Below are 21,290 nucleotides of genomic sequence, written 5' to 3' on the forward strand. Positions count from 1 at the left end.
TAAATTAATAATTTTTTATAAAATACCCATGAGAAGTATCTTGAATAACTAAAAGTAATCAGAATATTATTATTTTTTCATTCACAAATATGCTAATTTCCCAAAATGTCTAAACAAAATTACTTTTTTATGTTATAAACTTTTTTGTTTTTCTCCTTTTTTGTGGGGGGAAGGATTTAGGAGCTGAAGTTAAAGCTTTTGTAACTAAATGTCCCTCTCTGCACCATGGCTATAAAAACTCAAAGCCACACTTTAGCTATTTAATCTCTTAATAAATGTTATTAAGTCTGTCTAGTCAAAGCTATGTTTTTTCCAGTAGTCATATATGGATGTGAGAGTTGGACTATAAAGAAAGCCGATAGCCTAAAAATTGATGCTTTTGAACTGTGGTGTTGGAGAAGATTCTTGAGAGTCCCTTGGACTACAAGGAGATCCAACCAGTCAATCCAAAAGGAAATCAGTCCTGAATATTCATTGGAAGGACTGATGCTGAAGCTGAAGCTCCAATATTTTGGCCACCTGATGCAAAGAACTGACAAACTGGAAAAGACTCTGATCCTGGGAAAGACTAGGTAGGAGGAGAAGGGGACAACAGAGGAAGAGATGGTTGGATGGCATCACCAACTCAATGGACATGAGTTTGAGCAAGCTCTAGGAGTTGTTGATGAACAGGGAAGCCTGGTGTGCTGCAGTCCATGGGGTCTCAAAGAGTTGGACACAACTGAGTGACTGAACTGAATTGAATAACATTTATACATATTTTTTATGTTATCACTTATGCCTTCTACTTTGGATTCTGAATGCTTTTCTGAGAGAAGCTTTCTATTGTAAGATTCTTATGGCCAGAACACATAGCACACATATTGTATGCATTGTGTCTTGCCCTCACAGAGCCTACATATTTCAAATGCATAATGAGAAGGCAATAAAGAGTTTTTGAACTGACATTTTAAAACATATGCTAAACAAAAGCTTACTTAAAAACTGATCCTAAACAGACATTTTCTAAATCTACACTTGTTATCCTTGATCCCTAGTTTATTCAATTTATTCTTGCATTACTGAACATTTAAAGAACATTTTACTTCCTCAAATAAAATGTTTTGTTTTTTTCAAAGAATCCACCACTCAAATTCTATTTGATGATATATCATTGTATACCTAGACAAGTCCAGATCTGTTGTATCCTTCATTTCACAGATAAATAAATGTGGGCTCAGAGGATCAAACAGTCAAGCAGTAGCAAAGTGTGGATTCTATCTTAAAGCTTTGCATGTCCCACGCTTGCATCTCAGACTGTAAAATCAGAGTTCAGAAAATCACTGCAACCAAGAAATCCAAAAGGTCCTCATAAACTCAAAAGTGAGGAAAATGTATCCTCTCTCAAAGACATGGGGCTCCCCTGATAACTCAACTGGTAAAAAATCCACCTGTAATGCAGAAGACCTCAGTTCGATTCCTGGGTCGGGAAGATTCACTGGAGAAGGGATAGGGTACCCACTCCAGTATCCTTGGGCTTCCCCTGTGGCTCAGCTGGTAAAGAATCCACCTGCAATGTGGGAGACCTGGGTTCAATTCCTGGGTTGGGAAGATCACCTGGAGAAGGGAAAGGCTACCCACTCCAGTATTCTGGTCTGGAGAATTCCATGAACTATGTAGTCCATGGGGTCACAAAGAATCAGACACGACTGACTGACTTTCACTTCCACTCAAAGACATTAATTACATATAAAAGTAAAAACTATACAAAGAGTAATTCTGCATATACTTTTCTTCCAAGATTTAAGCCATTAGAAGGAAAAACTTATTTCTCAGAATATTTTACTTAGTTATGTATTTCTAGGGCTTTCCAATGTGGACCTAGTGTTAAAGAACCCTCCTGCCAATGCAGGAGATGTAAGATGTGGGTCCAATCTCTAGGTCAGGAAGATTCCCTGGAGGAGGGCAAGAAAACCCACTACAGTATTCTTGCCTGGAGAATCCCATGGACAGAGGAGCCTGGTGGGCTACAGTCCATAGTTTTGCAGACAGTTGGACACAACTGAGGCGACTTAGCATACAGACATGCATGTATTTCTGGATTCTCACTAGAATAAACAATGTAAATCCATACTGATGATCTTCACATATTCTCAGCACTGTAAGATGGACACAACTCAGTGATTTTTCCTATAGTTCACAGGAACACATTATGATTACTGTAAGATGCAATAATGAAAGATTCAGAATAAAGTCAGATTGAACAATCTGATTATTAAGAGTTCTTAAGTTTCTCACTGCAGGAAAAAAGACATTTCCTTCTGCCTATGGTGCATTTTGGGAAACTTGTTCTTTCAGTTTTATGTATTTTTAAAACACTAAATTAGTTTAGTTTATATACCATATATATAACCTTATATACCAAGGTTCCTAGACACATTTCCAAATAATGAGGAATGAACTGATCTTACTCTAACATTTATGTTCTTATTTATCCACACACCAAACCACAAGACAATCCAGAAATTCCCCCCAGAAAGTGAGCAAGATTCTGAATCTATTCACCATGTGCAGCTTGGGGAGTTTGTCTCCCCCAGAGTTTTTAGTTTTTCTAAATTCTCTATTCCTCCATATTCAAGGAAGTTATATACTATTATTTTAAACTCATATTAATATTCAAAATTTTTCCTAGAGAGGCTTTGCTTTTCTCCACACTGAATTCAGATATCCCCTTCATTTCTAATCAATTGCTTGCTATTTTTGAATTGTGTACATTTCTTTTTGAATTATGGCTTGCTCAGGATATATGTTCCTTAGTACGATTGCTGGCTCATACGGTATTTTTAGTTTTTAAAGGAACCTCCACAATGTTCTCCGTAGTTGTATCCATAGTAGTTGTATCAATTTACATTCTACCAACAGTGCAAGAGAATTCCCTTTGTTCCACACCCTCACCAATGTTTACTGTTTGTAGATTTTTTGAAGATGGCCATTCAGACAAGTGTATGACCATACCTCATTGTAGTTTTGCTCTGCATTTCTCTAATAATGAGAAACGTTAAGCATCTTTTCATGTGTTTGTTGGCCATTTGTATATTTTATTTCGAGAAATGTCTGTTTAGGTCCTCCACCCATTTTTGACTGGGTTACTTGCTGTTTTTGTGTGTTTTTTTTTGTTTTGTTTTGTTTTTTTTTTAATAGGAAGCTGCATGAGGTTGTTGTATATTTTGGAGATTAATCCTTTGCCAATTACTTCATTTGCAAATATTACTCCCATTCTGAGGGTTGTCCTTTCATCTTCTTTGTGGGTTTCTTTGCTATACAAAGCTTTTAAGTTTAATTAGGTCTTATTTGTTTATATTTTCATTACTGTGGGAAATGGGTCAAAAAGGATCTTGCTGTGATTTATGCCAAAGAATATTCTGCTTGTTTTCTTGTAAGAGTTTTATAGTGGTTGCCTCACATTTAGGTCTTTAATCCATTTTGAGTTTAGTTTTGTGTATGGTGTTAGGAAGTGTTCTAATTTCATTCTTTCACAGGTAGCTGTTCAGTTTTCCCAGAACCACTTGCTAAAGAAATTTTGTTTTCTCCATTGAATATTTTTGCCTCCTTTGTCATAGATTAACTGACCATAAATGTGTGGGTTTATTTTTGAGGTCTCTACCCTATTCCATTGGTTTATATATCTGTTTCATGCCAGTACCATAGCGTTTTGATTACTGATGGTTTCTCATAAAACTAAAACTAGAAATTCCATATGACCCAGTATCCACTCCTAGGAATATGGCAGAAAAAAACCCCAAAACTATAATTAGAAAAGATACATGCACTTCAATATTCATAGCAGCATTATTTACAGTTGCCAAGATATGGAAGCAACATAAGTGTTCATTAACAGGTGAATGGATAAAGAAGATGTGGTGCACACACACACACACACACACACACTGAAATACTACTCAGTCATAAAAAATGAAAACTTGCTATATACAGCATCATGGATGGACTTGGAGGGTATTATGCCGATTGAAATATGTCAGACAGAGAAAGGCAAATATTACATGACAGCACTGATAGTGGAATGCAAAAATTACAACATATTAGTGAATACAATAAAAGAGGCACAGCCCCACAGATATAAAGAACAGCTAGTGGTTATCAGTGGGGAGAAGGAAGGGTGAGGACCAATAAAAGGATAGGTGATTAAGAAGTATAAAATATTTTTGTATAAAAAATACATTACACAACACAAGGAATATAGCTAATATTTAATAGCATGTATTAATGAGTTATAACCTTTAAAAGTCATGAATCACTATATTGTATACCTGTAAAATATAATGTTGCACATAAGTTATACACCCAGAGATAAATTCATGCACCTATGGACACCTTATCTTTGACAAAGGAGGCAAGCATATACAATGGAGAAAAGACAATCTCTTTAACAAGCGGTGCTGGGAAAACTGGTCAACCACTCGTAAATGAATGAAACTAGATCACTTTCTAACACCATTCACAAAAATAAACTCAAAATGGATTAAAGATCTAAACGTAAGACCAGAAACTATAAGACTCCTAGAGGAGAACATAGGCAAAACACTCTCCGACATAAATCACAGCAGTATCCTCTATGACCCACCTCCCAGAATATTGGAAATAAAAGCAAAAATAAACAAATGGGACCTAATTAAAATAAAAAGCTTCTGCACAACAAAGGAAACTATAAGCAAGGTGAAAAGACAGCCTTCAGAATGCGAGAAAATAATAGCAAATGAAGCAACTGACAAAGAATTAACCTCAAAAATATACAAGCAACACCTGCAGCTCAATTCCAGAAAAATAAACGACCCAATCAAAAAATGGGCCAAAGAACTAAATAGATATTTCTCTACAGAAGACATTCAGATGGCTAACAAACACATGAAAAGATGCTCAACGTCACTCATTATCAGAGAAATGCAAATCAAAACCACAGTAAGGTACCATTTCACGCCAGTCAGAATGGCTGCGATCCAAAAGTCTACAAACAATAAATGCTGGAGAGGGTGTGGAGAAAAGGGAACCCTCTTACACTGTTGGTGGAAATGCAAACTAGTACAGCCACTATGGAGAATAGTGTGGAGATTCCTTGAAAAACTGGAAATAGAACGGCCTTCTGACCCAGCAATCCCACTGCTGGGCATACACACTGAGGAAACCAGAATTGAAAGAGACACGTATACCCCAATGTTCATCGCAGCACTGTTTATAATAGCCAGGACATGGAAGCAACCTAGATGTCCATCACAGATGAACGGATAAGAAAGCAGTGGTACATATACACAATGGAGTATTACTCAGCCATTAAAAAGAATACATTAGAATCAGTTCTAATGAGATGGATGAAACTGGAGCCTATTATACAGAGTGAAGTAAGCCAGAAAGGAAAACGCCAATATAGTATACTAACACATATATATGGAATTTAGAAAGATGGTAATGATAACCCTGTATGCAAGAGAGCAAAAGAGACACAGATGTAGAGACCAGTCTTTTGGACTCTGTGGGAGAGGGAGAGGGAGAGGGTGGGATGATTTGGGAGAATGGCATTGAAACATGTATAATATCATATATGAAATGAATTTCCAGTCCAGGTTTGATGCAAGATACAGGATGCTCAGGGCTGGTACACTTGGATGACCCAGACGGATGGTATGGGGAGGGGGTTTCAGGATGGGGAACATGTGTACACCCGTGGCGGATTCATGTTGATGTATGGCAAAACCAATACAATACTGTAAAGTAATTAGCCTCCAATTAAAATAAATACATTTATATTAAAAAAATAAGATAAAATAAAAAGTTCTTTTCATGTGTTTCTGTGTCAAATCAGGGATCTGTTGTGGAAATCAAGATCTTTCATGTTGATGTGTGGCAAAACCAATACAATATTGTAAAGTAAAAAATAATAATAATAAATAAATAAAAATTAAACAAAAAAAAAGATCTTTGGCAAAACATTACAAGTGAAAGCAGCTTTGTGGAATACATTCATTTTTCTGCCATGTGACAAACATGCTGACCCTTGACATGGCAAAATCACCAGATTATGCACAGGCGTGATCTATCACTAAGATTTCCTTGCTTCTCTAATGATAAGTGAGCCAATAGCAGCAGCACATGTCATTCAGTGGTTTAATGATGCCTTTGTATGAAGAGGCATCTTCATATATGATATGAAGGCAACTTCACATATGGGAGGAAAATTAGGAATAATTAAAACCACTTTTTAAGGCTTCCTTGATAGCTCTGTTGGTAAAAAATCCGCCTGCAGGGCAGGAGACTTGGTTTGATACTTGGGATGGACAGATTCCCTGGAGAAGGGAAAGGCTACCCACTCCAGTATTCTGGTCTGGAGAATTTCATGGATTGTATAGTCCATGGGGTCGCAAAGAGTCGGACACGACCGAGTGACTTTCACTTGACTTCGCTTCTAGCCCACTTTTTAGAGGAAGGTAAACAACTACCTCAATTTTCTCAATAGTCTACTATGTCTATACTTTAAATATGTCTAATATTTTAAAATCCTATAATATATATTTTAAAAATCTTAGTAGGTGGCATGACAATTTAATATAAATTGAATTAGGTTTTATAGGATGGATAAGTACATAGCATTAGTTGCCAGAAGAGCCTGTGTAGTCAATAGAAACTGCAAAGCAAGATGAAACAACCAACTTGCTTAAGTGGTTTTATTTATTATAATTCATTTTCATGAAAAGTGAAAGTGTTAGTTGCTCAGTTTTGTCTGACATTTTGTGACCCCATGGGCAATAGCCCACCAAGCCCCTTTGTCCGTGGAATTCTCCAGACAAGAATACTGGAGTGGGTTGCCATTTCCTTCTCCAGGGAACCTTCCCAACCCAGGGATCGAACCTGGGTCTTCCACATTGCAGACAGGCTCCTTACCATCTGAGCCACATTGGCAGAAGTTTGGAAATAGTTAATAACATAATTTTATTTTATTATAAACAAATAGTAATTACATGATGCATTAATTCATCTTAGGTGATATGGAATATTGATAGGTTCACACATTATGGTATACAAGTTCTCAAATGTGTGGTCAAGATGGAAAGACGATTCATGTCTTAATATTTATATTATGAGGTAATTAGCTGGCAGGCAGAGACTGGTATAAGCTAGACTTATTAAAGATATGCAAAAGAATATAAAATATTTCTACTAAAAGATAATGAAATAAATTTTTACAAATAAGTTCAAGTTTATATTGGGATGTGAAGGATGGACAAAAAAGTGAAATTCAAGCATGACCAAAGAAAGTAGAATGTGTGTTTGGCACAACAAGTGGACTGGTTTTGATGTGCCAAGTGTTTGTTTGAGGGAATGTTATGAGATTAAGAAGAAAAGACACAAGAAGCACACATAAACACCTAATACATATTTGCATATGTATATATGTATACATAGTATTATTGATCATTTACTAAGTATGATTATTTGAATTATGTTTTATATCATTCGATTGGAGAAATGGAATTATTTTTCATATTACTTTTATGCACCCTAATGACTGATCTTTTACATATCTTGGAATGTGAGCATCCTATTTTAATGTCACTGATATATGCAATAGTGATTTTTTAAAATGACATTGACAAAAATCAAAGCAGAACACTATTAGTTCAAATGTTAATCAGACCTTAATGTAGAAAACTGGAGGACATGAGATAGCAGCAGTAAGACAAAATAAGAACATTATCTCCATGGTCCACAGATGATATTAAATTGCTGAGAAGCAGAGCAGTGTCAGTCTCTGAAATCAATTCTAATGATAGTCCAAGGTGTTCATCCTCCTTAGGAGGATGGTACTATAGAAGAAGGCATTAGAACCTTTCCAACAAAAGAATCTTGAGCCATTTAGTTTATAAAAGTAAAGGTCTATACTCTCTTTAAACTATCAGTATATTTATAAACAATAATAGAAAAACACTGTTCATTATAATATATTTTAATAATAAAAATCAAATAATTTTAACAGAGTGAAATATTTTGGCACATGATTTCAAAAAGTTTAGGGGAACAAAATTTAGATGTCTTCTGAAGGCCCCAATCGTTTAAGTTCACTATCCAAATAATCATGATGCTTAGGCCACAGGGATTGCTCACTGAATTAATAAGAATTTGTAAGCCATATTCCAGTGAAAACTTTATTTACACTGCATTCTAACATATCCAGAAGACTGTATGTTTGAGCAGTGAAATTGGTTCTATTTTTTTTAAGTTTCTAGGCTCTATGGATACTGTCATCCGCCTGTGGATTAAATTCCTATAAAATATTCATGAAATATTCATGTTTCTTTTCTCACTCCCCACATTTTTCCTGTATATATTAATTCCATTCCTTCATAATCTTTATTTCTGTGATTCATAAAATTATAACCACACACAAAAGCTCATTAATTTTACATAAAAAATTTAAAAAACTTATTTGTATAAAAACTCTCTCATTACAGTAGAGACAAGGCTGAGTACAGAATTTTGTATGAATTTGTCTCTTCATCCTGACATATGTGAGGAAATTTCTAGCAGACAAGGAATTTTACTTAACACTGCTATTTCACGCAATTTTCCTCTTAGCTTAGTTCCCTCTAAACTTTGTTCTACATAGTTTAAATTCATTAAGATTGCAATTATATATAAATTTGTAATTTAGTTTCAGTTCTTTTTATAGGCACAATTGAAATCTTCCAAGATATTCTTGTTTTGAATTTTAACATACAGAAGTCCTTCCACTACATGCAAATTAGAACAGATTTCCTTTCAGTTAAAATATGAAATTACTGTGAATTACTTTTTTCTTTCTTTCTTTGCAATTCGTAAGAGTTTACTGCACTTGAATGTAACATAGACAGATGGTTTTTGCAGTTAGTTTCTCTTATGCCTTTCACCACTGAAATATAGCCATTTAGAAATGATAGCCACTTTTCTTTAGGTATATTTATGTTGGAAAGAGTAGAATTATAAAAAGTATTTCTTGAAGAGAATCTTAAAAAAGTACTGGAGCTTATTAAGTTTTAAAAATCTGCAACAGTTTGCTGCTGCTGCTGTTAAGTCACTTCAGTCGTGTCCGACTCTGTGCGACCCAGTAGATGGCAGCCCACCAGGCTCCCCCGTCCCTGGGATTCTCCAGGCAAGAACACTGCAGTGGGTTGCCATTTCCTTCTCCAATGCATGAAAGTGAGAAGTGAAAGTGAAGACGCTCAGTCATATCCGGCTCTTAGTGACCCCATGGACTGTAGCCTACCAGGCTCCTCTGTCCATGGGATTTTTCAGGCAAGAGTACTGGAGTGGGTTGCCACTGCTAGAGCTAACACTAATGATCATTTTAAATAATTTCTAAAATTGTGAAATTGAATAGTATATGTGGAGGGAAATCAAGTTTTGCTCAGGCAATTGCAAGTAATACAGATTCAAAGAAGCATTGGAATAAAAACTGTATAGTTTGGAATGATGTCAAAATATATTTTAGCTATTGAGAAACTAGAAGATTATTTAAGCAAAAACAAGCAAACAAACCAAAGAACCCCTTTAGATCCATTTCATCACAAGTGGTAGGCAAAGAAGTTTGTTGAGAGGCAAAGAAGTTTGTTGAGAAATAGTATATTACAGCATTTCAAACATGAACTAGCTATCATAGATTCATGTCACTGGATCACACGAACCCTTTGCTCAATGATTATGAAAGATATCTGGTAATATATCATAAAACAAAAGAAAATATATAGTGATACGAATTTCAAGAACATACACACAAAAGAAAAAAACACAAAGATAAGAGGGAAAAAAGGAAATTCATTTTTAAAGTTATTAAACCACTGTGTATATGGTTTGAAAGAAGCAGAGACAGAAAAGACCTAAAAGTATGCTCACATTACATTCAGGGTTATGTTCTGAGGTGCTCCAAAAATATATATATAAAAGGAAGTTTTTAAGTAGCAAAAACATATTAATGATTTCTTTATTTTTAATGGTACCACAACATAACATAGAAAATTCCTCATATATTTAGGAATGTGACAACTTAGATAACATCATAATATGGCAAAATGCATTTGAAGAAATACGTGTATGGGATTAATTTTGTTGAATTATGATGTTCACTCTCATTATTTTTATTCTATATTTTAAATAATCACTGGCATTATTTTAAAATACTAACAAAAGCAGAAAGGTTTCATACTCAACAATGACCATGGAAGAAATTTTTATATTTAATAGCATTAATAAAATGTTTCCACTAATGATAATTCTGAGTTTTACATTTAGATTGAAAGAAGCCTAATCTGTACATTTTCATTAAAAATTAATTGACAATTTAATAGAACCATGGCCTCTTACAATATTATGTATGCTGCAGACATAGCACTATACATATACAATATGTTCCTCAATCACCAATGAAGAAACCAGGAGCTGTTGAACAAACTGATCACAAGGCTGAGAAGCCCTGTCTTTGCAAACAGCACCAAGTGGTTTTTTCTTTCACTTTTTAGTATACACATCTAGACAAGGATCACCAAATATTTGAGAAAAGTTTCCAGTGTGAATGACAGAGAATAAAATAAATAAAAACAACAACAAATTAAGTCTAGGAGAAAATCAGGGAGCAGAAACAATTTTGACAACAGACTATCGTGAAGGATTTAGAAATTTTAAAATTGATAACAAACTAAAAAATATAAATGTTGAAGTAAAAAATATATATATAGTAGGACAGTACTAATCTTCAATCTACTTCAATTTAAGCTTCTATTCAAAACAGTTTGCTGATCTATCAGACACAGACTTATACATTATAAATCCAAACAAATACTTCAAAACAATTTTGGAAAATATGCTTATTAAATGCTACTTTTCAAAGAAGAAAATGGCTTTTTCTACCATATAAATTGATTTTTTTCTTTCAGATTTTAATTAAAACAGATCTTTCACTAACATTAAAACCTGCATAAAAAGCTTTGAATTATATGTAACATGAAGCATGCACATAATCTTAACTGTAATGTTTACGAACTAAATACTTTAATGTTAAAATTGCCATCAATAAATTAAAATATACACGATGAAATTGCATCCTGCAAAGCCACATTTAAAGTTCAATGGAACTATGCAATGAAAGGATTGAAAAATCCAACCAGGTATTTATTTTAGAATTATAGTCAATTATTATATCCCTTGATTAGTGAAAAAGGCAAGAACTTGGAAAAGTAAAAGTTTCAATGAATTTTTATTTAGAACGTGCTCTTATGTTCAAATAAAACTTATCTCCCTTATTTTCAGTAACAAAGGGAAATTCTACTATAAGCTTAGACCTAAATAAAGCAAAGTGTATTATAATTTTGGTTTACACTGGAAGGACTTCTGTGTGTGATTCTAGCTGTGATTTTATGTGTGTTTCTAAACATTTCACAAATCAATAGGAATAGATTATGCTATTTGAGAGAATTATTTTCTTCTCTGTTAAAAAGAGCTTGATATTTTAAAATATTAATTTTTCATTTTCAGCTTGAAGGCTGAAAATTGAGTAGCAAGTTTGCAAGATTATTATTTTCTCTTCATTTGTGCCCAATGAGGTATATACAACACAAAATGTTAAATGATATGGTAATGAGTATGTCATGTAGGCCTCCCAGTCAAAAAGTCTTACTCCATCTGTAATACATGATTTCACTCAAAATTAAATGTTAGGATGACTCACACTCCATATCTGAATAGCTCAGTTTTTGATATCTGATTTGCTCATAATTCTGTTTTGAAAATTAGTTTTGCATCACATCAATGATTGGGATGATTAGTAAGGGTTTAGTTAAGCCTTGGAGAAGAATATAACAATAGGTCCAGTCTTCAATTGCCCTCTAAGCCAGATGCAGAGTGAGCAACTGAAATTCACAGAAGATTAATTAATGAGTCATTTAGAATCACAATCTACTAACAGGAAATTTCCTACTGAATGACATTACAATCAAGCAAGAGCTGATATGTATGTCTAGGTGACTTCCCTGGTGGCTCAGATGGTAAAGCATCTGCCTACAAAGCGGGATACCCAGGTTCGATCCCCGAGTTGGGAAGATCCTCTGGAGAAGGAAATGGCAACCCACTCCAGTATTCTTGCCTGGAAAATCCAATGGACGGAGGAGCATTGTAGGCTACAGTCCATGGGGTTGCAAAGAGTCGGACAGGACTGAGCGACTTCACTTTCACTTTCACTATGATATTGGCAATTGGAATCAGATACATGAATAGTATATAATGTATTGTAGATAAACGGAAATGTAACTAAACAGACACTAAACTAATGCAAATTAGAAGAAAACCACTCTGAGGGCAAAAAGATGCAGTAGCTGAAATGTTCATGACCATATGCACCTACCTTTATACAGATAAACCTAAATCAATCTTCTAAGAAATGCCTCAAAGGCAATGAATACGATTATGTTCATAAAAATCTCAAAGTTTAAGATGAATGATTAGCACAAATTATAAAACAAATATACAGTAATATCATTTTTTCATTATTCAAAAATATATGAATCCCTTAAAACATCTTCAAAGTAGATAAATACTTTACAATGGAAAACAATTTAAAAAATAATGCTAAATAAGATTGCAAGTTCTGAGGTTTGTGTATACATATATTCATAACTATACATAGATACATACAGTACAGATTTTATGTCTCACAATTCAAACTTCAACAAAATTTTGAGGTCTATGAAATGAAATCAGCCTTTTAAATTTTATTTTAAATAGATACATGATAAAGAGGATATTATAGTAAGTATGGACATTTCAGCTAAGATGCCTGGGTGTAACTCAGACAGAAGATAGTTAGGGTTTGCCACAGGTGCAGACATGACTGAGCGACTGTCACTAGTGCCTATATTAAAATATAAATGCAATATAATGTAAGAAATATGCAGTTCCTTTCTTGCCACTCATTCTGGGGAAGAGAGAATTTTAGCTTGAAATCACGTCCAAAGCAGGTGTGATTGTGAGAGGATATTGTAGATTGGCCACGGTATAAAAATAATTCTAGGCATTTTTAGAAGCACCTAAACTTGTCTAGTGATGAAAATGTGAGCAAGATTGAAGTATCCCTGTTAAAGTAAACTATAGCGACCCAATGAAATATGTGTGCTTAAGGCAGAATGTTTAAGTCTAAACTATCTCATATATTCTAAAAGTCAAATTATTGATGCAAACTTTATAGCAAACATAACCATCATTATGCATCCCACATTTCATATTTCTATTAGTATAAAGCATTTGCTATTCTGATCTTATGCTATTTTATATCTTTACCATATCTTTATGAAAATGGTACATCTCCTTGCTAAAGGAAGAACAAATGCCAGACACATATTCTAGATTGCTAGGGTTGGTAATCCCAATGGGGTTACCCAGCTTGTGGAGGGTCTGGCAATGTAAATATTCTGCCAAGTGCAATTTCTATAATGTCCAGATTTGACATTTCTTGTCTTCATATCTGTGCCAACTCAACACAGGTGAGTCTAGAGTGATTTTATCTGTTCTGTCTCCATTGTTTACTAGGACACCATCACAGGAAGGTTCATACCTTTTATAGAAACCTTAAACCATACATGTTAGGGTCAAGGCAGAGCCAGCAGAGGGAAACTATGCAACAATACTTTCTTTACTATTTTATGCTATCTTTTTGGGCCACAAGATGTTATTCTATGTCCCAGTTGTGCGTATGTGTATATGTCGCTCAGTCGTGTCTGAGTCTGCGACCCCATGGACTGTAGCCCGCCAGGCTCATCTGTCCATGGAATTCTCCAGGCAAGAACACTGGAGTGGATTGCCATTCTATTATTCAGGGCATCTTCCCCATTGAGGATTGGAACCTGGGTCTCCTGCATTGCAGGCAGATTCTTTACTATCAGAGCCACCAGGGAAGCACTATATCCCAATTAACAGAGTCCCGATCTGTTAATTTACTATTGTTTCCTATTTAGTTTCTTCTCCTAAAAATGGCAGAAATATCACACATTCACATGATGAAATTCTACATAAGTGGAAAGAAGTGTTGTAAACTGTTTCAACTTCTCAGATTTAGCTACTTCTATTAATCAAAATGTCATGACTCTCAGTAAAAATCTGAGTTTTTCAAACATAATTTTGAAGTAAATGTTAGCATGCGAGGTCAAGTTGTAAAGGTGGCTTCATAAGTATATATGCAAGGCATCTATATGTTACAGTATGACTTCCATACCTACTTGTGAAAGAAATATTAATAAATGAAATTTGATAACTGATAATATTCAGCTTTCAAGTGTAACATGTCACCAATTTCTTTTCCAACACCCAAACTTTATTTTTTTTTAATTTTTTTCCTTTTTTTTTTTTTTCCTTTATTTTAATTTACAATACTGTATTGGTTTTGCCATACATTGACATGAATCCACCACGGGTGTACATGCATGTACAACACCCAAACTTTAAATATAAACTTTTTCCCCTTGGAATTAAACTTTGGTGATTTTTCTCAATTCTTATTTTTTAAATCTTAGTTTTGGCCACACCACGCAGCTCATGCGATCTTAGTTCCCCAACAAGTGACTGAACTCCAGGCTATGGCAGTGAAAGTGCTGAGTCCTAACCACTGGACCTCCGGAGAATTCCTAAAACTCTTTAAACTTTACTAAAGATGGAAAATTTTATACTCTTTATTAATAAATTCTGAAGAAGAACAGGACAGTGGGAAAGCCTCCCCATCCTATCTCATTAAAATAAAAATAACAATTGAAGTGAAAATTAAAAGCTAACCATACAGGTATATTGAAGATGAGCTTGGATTAACCAATACGCTTTGAAATCATTGACTCACTTTGAACTCCATGGGAGCGTACTATTTTCCAGGTTTCTGATGCCACTTCTTTGACATCCACTTGATAGTGATTAATAGGCACACCTCCATGGGAGTCCGGCTTGCTGAAAGAAATCTTGGCTGTGGTCTGTGACAGCTCTATAATCTTCACTCCATAGGGACTTGATGGAACATCTACAAAGGAATAAAAACAAAGGAAATATAACCCAGGTAATGTGGATGGCCATTATTCAGATTTACAGTGCTCTGAGAACTAGGAATAAAGGAAAATTGCTGCCTCTATGACTTAATATATTTGAATTACAAAGCTTGCACAAACCACTGAATGATCTCTTCAAATTATAAGAAAGTATACACTAGTTCATGTTTATTACTGTAGAAAATAGTCAATTCAATATCAAATTTCATTTATTAAGGGGATAGTTTTACTTCTATCTTTACTATTCAATATAAGCATTTTATTTCCCTTCAAGAAAAACAAGTTCATGAGTGTGTGCGTGCGTGTGTGTGTGTGTGTGTGTGTGTGTGAGTGAGAGAGAGAGAAGGCAGGTGAAAGTAAAATACAGGAAAACTAGATTTTATTGAATTATTAACATAAATAATTATCTTTAGTGAAAATGTGAGATTTTTGTTTATAAAAATTATATTAAATAATTGGGCAAATTTTAGAGAAATTGTCATTATGAAATAAATAAAACTTTAAACTATCTTTTAAAATTTCCCTTATGAATCATTTAATTAAAATAATGTTACATATTTAAGTTTTAATCCTTTAGTTCAGGTATTTACATTTTAATCCCTGCAATTAAAGGAAACATTTACAAAATCTTTTATCTATTTTTTTTAATTTTTATTTTTACTTTATTTTAATTTACAATACTGTATTGGTTTTGCCATACATTGACATGAATCCACCACGGGTGTACATGCGTTCCCAAACATGAACCCCCCCCTCCCACCTCCCTCCCCATAACATCTCCCTGGGTCATTCCCGTGCACCAGCCCCAAGCATGCTGTACCCTGCATCTGACATAGACTGGCGATTCATTTCCTACATGATAGTATACATCTGTGTGCTTTTGTAATAATCCTTTACTCATATTACTTCAAACTCAAGAAGATACCCTTGAGCAGATACTTTTGGGTGAAACTTCACTTTATTTTCTAGTACACAAAGCCTTGTAAAGAATTATCTGAAAGGCCAAACAAGCAACAGGAGAGTGTAAAAGAGCAAAAAGTCTTGATGAGGAAATCAATAAAACCTCTGCTCTGAAAACATGAGCAATTAGAGACATGTTAAACATTAAAGGAATTTCTCTCTGTCCCTTCTGTCTCTCAGTCTCAGTCTTTCTTCAATATCACATTTGAAAAAAAAATCATAAAGATTAGAAATATATACAATTTAGGTAAATTATATATAGGTATTTTATGAATATGTAAATTAAGTACGTAGTTCCATCTCAGGAATCAACTTTACAAAAAGAAAATCACTTGATTGAAAATAATGCAGTAAATGTAAATTTTTGTTTCAGTATAATCAAACATTCATATAAAGTCTCTAATGGCTGTCGAGAGTCAAATGTGCCTTATTTGCTAGAGTTAAAAGAGAGCACTGTAGATCACATAAAAGTATGTCTTACAAATGACACTGGACAAGAGCCATGAGGTCAGGTTTATGGCCTTTTGGATATTAATATTGTAAAGAAATGCAACAGTGTACATTTCAGCTCTAATTAGTGATTGCAAATTATTTGACAGTCCTATGAAATGCATTATACTAAAACTCTAAGGTTCAGGAATAAATATGCAGAATATGGATACATCCCAATATAATTTTACAGGGCTTCCCTGGTGGCTTAGATGGTAAAGCAAAGTTTCTTTAATCGCTAGATTATAACCAAAGTTTCTTTTCATCTGCAGATTTGATCTAAAGTTTGCAGAAGAGGGAAAACACATACACATTGATTGTTCCACATAAGACTGACCCCATGTTGAGTGACTCTGTAACATCAATTAGGACTAAATTGGGAATCATAGCAATAACATTTAGTTTGATGACACATTTCAAAAGAAAAGGTTTTAAGTACTAGTGGAGGCTGGAAGAGCTTCCCAGGTGGTTCAGAGGTAAAGAATCTGCCTGCCAATGCAGGAGGCGTAGGTTTGTTCCCTGAGTCAGGAAGATCCCCTGGAGTAGGAAATGGTAATCTGCTCCAGTATTCTTGCCTGGAAAATCCCATGGACAGAGGAGCCTGGTGGGATACTGCCCAGAGGTCACAAAGAGTTGGACATAACAGAGACTGAGCACGCATGCAGAGAGAGAGGAGGGATACTTCTGGGCTCCCACCTTTGACCCTATGGTATGTTCACAGTTTGGGGTTCTTAACGCTAAGTACAGAAGTATGCACCATTTGCTAAGCTGTATACTCTGACATGGTACACCAACTGAACCTTTAATCTTAACATAAATGTACCATCACAAAAGTGGAGGTGAGTGGGTATCTTTTCTGTCTATTCTCAGACCTCTTGACTCTTAGCTTGGTTTTCATTTATATTTATTTTTTGTTGCCCTCTTCTTTCTGTTACCTGACTAAAAAGAAAAGTGTGCTTGTAATTTGAAGCTCTAAAATCTTTTTTTAGATAAAATCTGATTTTATATGTCCAACCACCCACTGACTACTAAATTACGAATTTCTTGAGGAAAGGGAAAAATTATTTGCTATACACAATTTATACATGCAAGCATATATACATACATATATACACAGATATACTGTTGAAAAAAGTGATGGGCTATACTCAGGCCTCAGGAAATATATGATAAATTACAATTTTCATCAATTAAAAATATGATACAGAGGTACAGACTTTGGCCAAGTAAATAGTGCCTGACATCTAAACTAACACCTCTAATTCTTCTCTCCACTTTCTCAATTGTTTCATAATCACATTTATTTTTGATCCTACCTCTGATATGCACATCCGCATTAGTCACAAAGTTATTTTTATTTTTATTTCAATTCTTGAGAAAATTCTGGGAGATGGTGAAGGGCAGGGAAGCCTGGCGTGCTACAGTCCTTGGTGTCTCAAAGACTCAGATACCACTTAGTGACTGAACAACAAAATCTTTTCATTTCTGCTTGCACTGTGAACTCCAAAGCCCATGCCCCATATGCTTCTTCCTGAAATGCCATTAGTGGCTCTCAGCTTCCTCTTCTATTGGACAGCCCACCAAGTTTGAATCCATATGGCATGGAAATGCAAAATCAATATTTCTAAAGCACCACTCTGATCATGTTACTTTCCTGAGGAGATATTCAGGAGCTTCCTCCTCTTTACAACCTCAAACTTAGGCTTTTCTGTCTGGCTTTCTAGATCCTGAAATATTTTTGAGATTAGTTGTTTGTCAGTTGCTTCATTTGCTATTATTTTCTCCAGTTCTGAAGGCTGTCTTTTCACCTTGCTTATAGTTTCCTTTGTTGTGCAGAAGCTTTTAAGTTTAATTAGGTCCCATTTGTTTATTTTTGCTTTTATTTCCAATATTCTGGGAGGTGGGTCATAAGGATCCTGCTGTGATTTATGTCAGAGAGTGTTTTGCCTATGTTCTCCTCTAGGAGTTTTATAGTTTCTGGTCTTACATTTAGATCTTTAATCCATTTTGAGTTTATTTTTGTGTGCGGTGTTAGAAAGTGATCTAGTTTCATTCATTTACAACTGGTTGACCAGTTTTCCCAGCACCACTTGTTAAGGAGATTGTCTTTAATCTATTGTATATTCTTGCCTCCTTTGTCAAAGATAAGGTGTCCACAGGTGCATGGATTATCTCTGGGCTTTCTATTTTGTTCCATCGATCTATATTTCTGTCTTTGTGCCAGTACTATACTGTCTTGATGACTGTGGCTTTGTAGTAGAGCCTGAAGTCAGGCAGGTTGATTCCTCCAGTTCCATTCTTCTTTCTCAAGATTGCTTTGGCTATTTGAGTTTTTGTTTTTGTTTTTTTTTTTTTTTTTTTTTGTATTTCCATACAAATTGTGAAATTATTTGTTTTAGCACTGGTAGCTTGACAGGAATTGGATTGAATCTATAGATTGCTTTGAAAAGATGCTTAACATTACACATTATCAGAGAAATGCAAATCAAAACCACAGTGAGGTACCATTTCACGCCAGTTAGAATGGTTGCGACACAAAAGTCTACAAGCAATAAATGCTGGAGATGGTGTGGAGAAAAGAGAACCCTCTTACACTGTTGGTGGGAATGCAAACTAGTACAGCCACTATGGAGAACAGTGTGGAAATTCATTAAAAAACTGGAAATAGAACTGCCTTCTGACCCAGCAATCCCACTGCTGGGCATACACACCGAGGAAACCAGAATTGAAAGAGACACATGTACCCCAATGTTCATTGCAGCACTGTTTATAATAGCCAGGACATGGAAGCACCCTAGATGTCCATCAGCAGATGAATGGATAAGAAAGCAGTGGTACATATACACAATGTAGTATTACTCAGCCATTAAAAGAATACATTTGAATCAGTTCTAATGAGGTGGATGAAACTGGAGCCTATTATACAGAGTGAAGTAAGACAGAAAGAAAAACACCAATACAGTATACTAACACATATATATGGAATTTAGAAAGATGGTAACGATAACCCTGTATGTGAGACAGCAAAAGAGACACAGATGTATAGAACAGTCTTTTGGACTCTGTGGGAGAGGGAGAGGGTGGGATGATTTGGGAGAATAGCATTGAAACATGTATACTATCATATACGAAACAAATCGCCAGTGCAGGTTCGATGCATGATACTGGATGCTTGTGGCTAGTGCACTGAGACGACCCTCTAGAGGGATGGTACAGGGAGGGAGGAGGGAGGGGGGGTTCAGGATGGGGAACACGTATATAACCTGTGGCGGATTCATGTTGATGTATGGCAAAACCAGTACAATATTGTAAAGTAATTTACCTCCAATTAAAATAAATAAATTTATATTAAAAAAGAAAAGATCCTGAAATATCTAACCTCACTGGGTGTATTCAAGCAGATCATATTTTAAAAAATGATCAAACACAACCCATTGTTTCAAATAGGGAATGTGGATGTTGAATTTCATCCACAATACTCCTATCATTGTTAGCGTAGTTTTGTAAATTAGTTCTTAGATCCTTCCATCTCAATAACTAAAGAATGCCACCTATCACTGAATGAATAAAAAGGATAATTGTACAAACACTTTATTTATATTTACTTTTCCTTTTCATCTCTTCTAGTACCAACATAGGATTGGGTGAAGCGCCAGGATATATATCATCAGAATTTATAAATCCACAGTCTGGTCTGTCAGCTGCAACCTTGGACATGTCTGTTAATCTTTTCCACAGTCAGTATTTTTCTCCCCAAAATGGAGATTAGAATAACGTCCACACTAGGGATGTTACTTGCATTAAGCAATAAAAAACATGTAAACCAGAACTTAAAATATATTAATAAGCCCTTAGTAAATATTAGTCATCATAGTTTTGCTATCCTTCCCTGATAACCACATTCTTACTATCACTTTATTTTGTATTCACTGACATCTTTCCATATTCAGTCAAGTGGTAGGTAAAAGATACAATACTAAGATTCAGCTTAGAAATTTTTGCTGTGTATAGTAGCAAAGAGTTGGTGTCACAGTCCAGGAGTCACACAGGGACCGTCTGTGAAGTTGATGTATGATTCTAGGCAAATAAAACTCATTTAGTATCAGTTTTATTTTAAACAAAATATTAATAATAACAGCATTAAAGTTGCTGTTGTGCGGGTAAGTTAATGGGGATATACATCACAGGGTATTTACAAATATCATTCCACTTACCCTTTCTTTAAAACAGCTCTCAGTGTCTAAATAACATTGATGTAAATTTTGATATTTAAGCATATGTGTAAAGTCACATGGTTTGATGGCTTGATGGTTTGATCAAAGTATAAAGGAGAAAACATAAAAAATCTTTCTTGGTAATCATTTATATGTTGTAACAGGTAAAGGAATAATAAGAGGAATTGCTTCTCTGAATTTAATTCGGATAAAATAAAACAATACAATTAAATAAAAAGGAACTAGTAAGTAAAGTGAGAGTATAAACAACCTGGTTAATAACAAAGAGGGCAATAAGCAGATATATATGTGCATGCATATCTATATGCACATATATAGATATACATACACATATATACATACAGATATGTATAGATATACATAGACATAGATATTTGGAAACAAATTCAGAACAATACATCAAATATTATGTTCCCCTGCCTAACAACAAAACAGCATCCTAAAATGAATATACTCCCTATAAAGCAGAATCTTGAAAGCACATGCCCCAAGATATTCATGAGGAGGAAAAGAG

The 21,290-nt window shown here is 34.7% G+C and overlaps 1 protein-coding gene across 1 annotated transcript in view; it reads right to left on the minus strand.

Moving 5' to 3' along the window:
- Positions 1-21,290, minus strand: part of NCAM2 (neural cell adhesion molecule 2) — a 246,380-nt gene that overhangs the window by 73,775 nt on the left and 151,315 nt on the right. Inside the window, exon 12 of the mRNA XM_052644625.1 lies at positions 14,894-15,067. Within this exon, the coding sequence (XP_052500585.1) occupies positions 14,894-15,067 (174 nt within the window). The remainder of the gene's footprint in view (positions 1-14,893; positions 15,068-21,290) is intronic.

This window comes from Budorcas taxicolor, chromosome 1, assembly GCF_023091745.1.
Source record: "Budorcas taxicolor isolate Tak-1 chromosome 1, Takin1.1, whole genome shotgun sequence".
In the NCBI taxonomy this organism is placed as follows: domain Eukaryota; kingdom Metazoa; phylum Chordata; class Mammalia; order Artiodactyla; family Bovidae; genus Budorcas; species Budorcas taxicolor.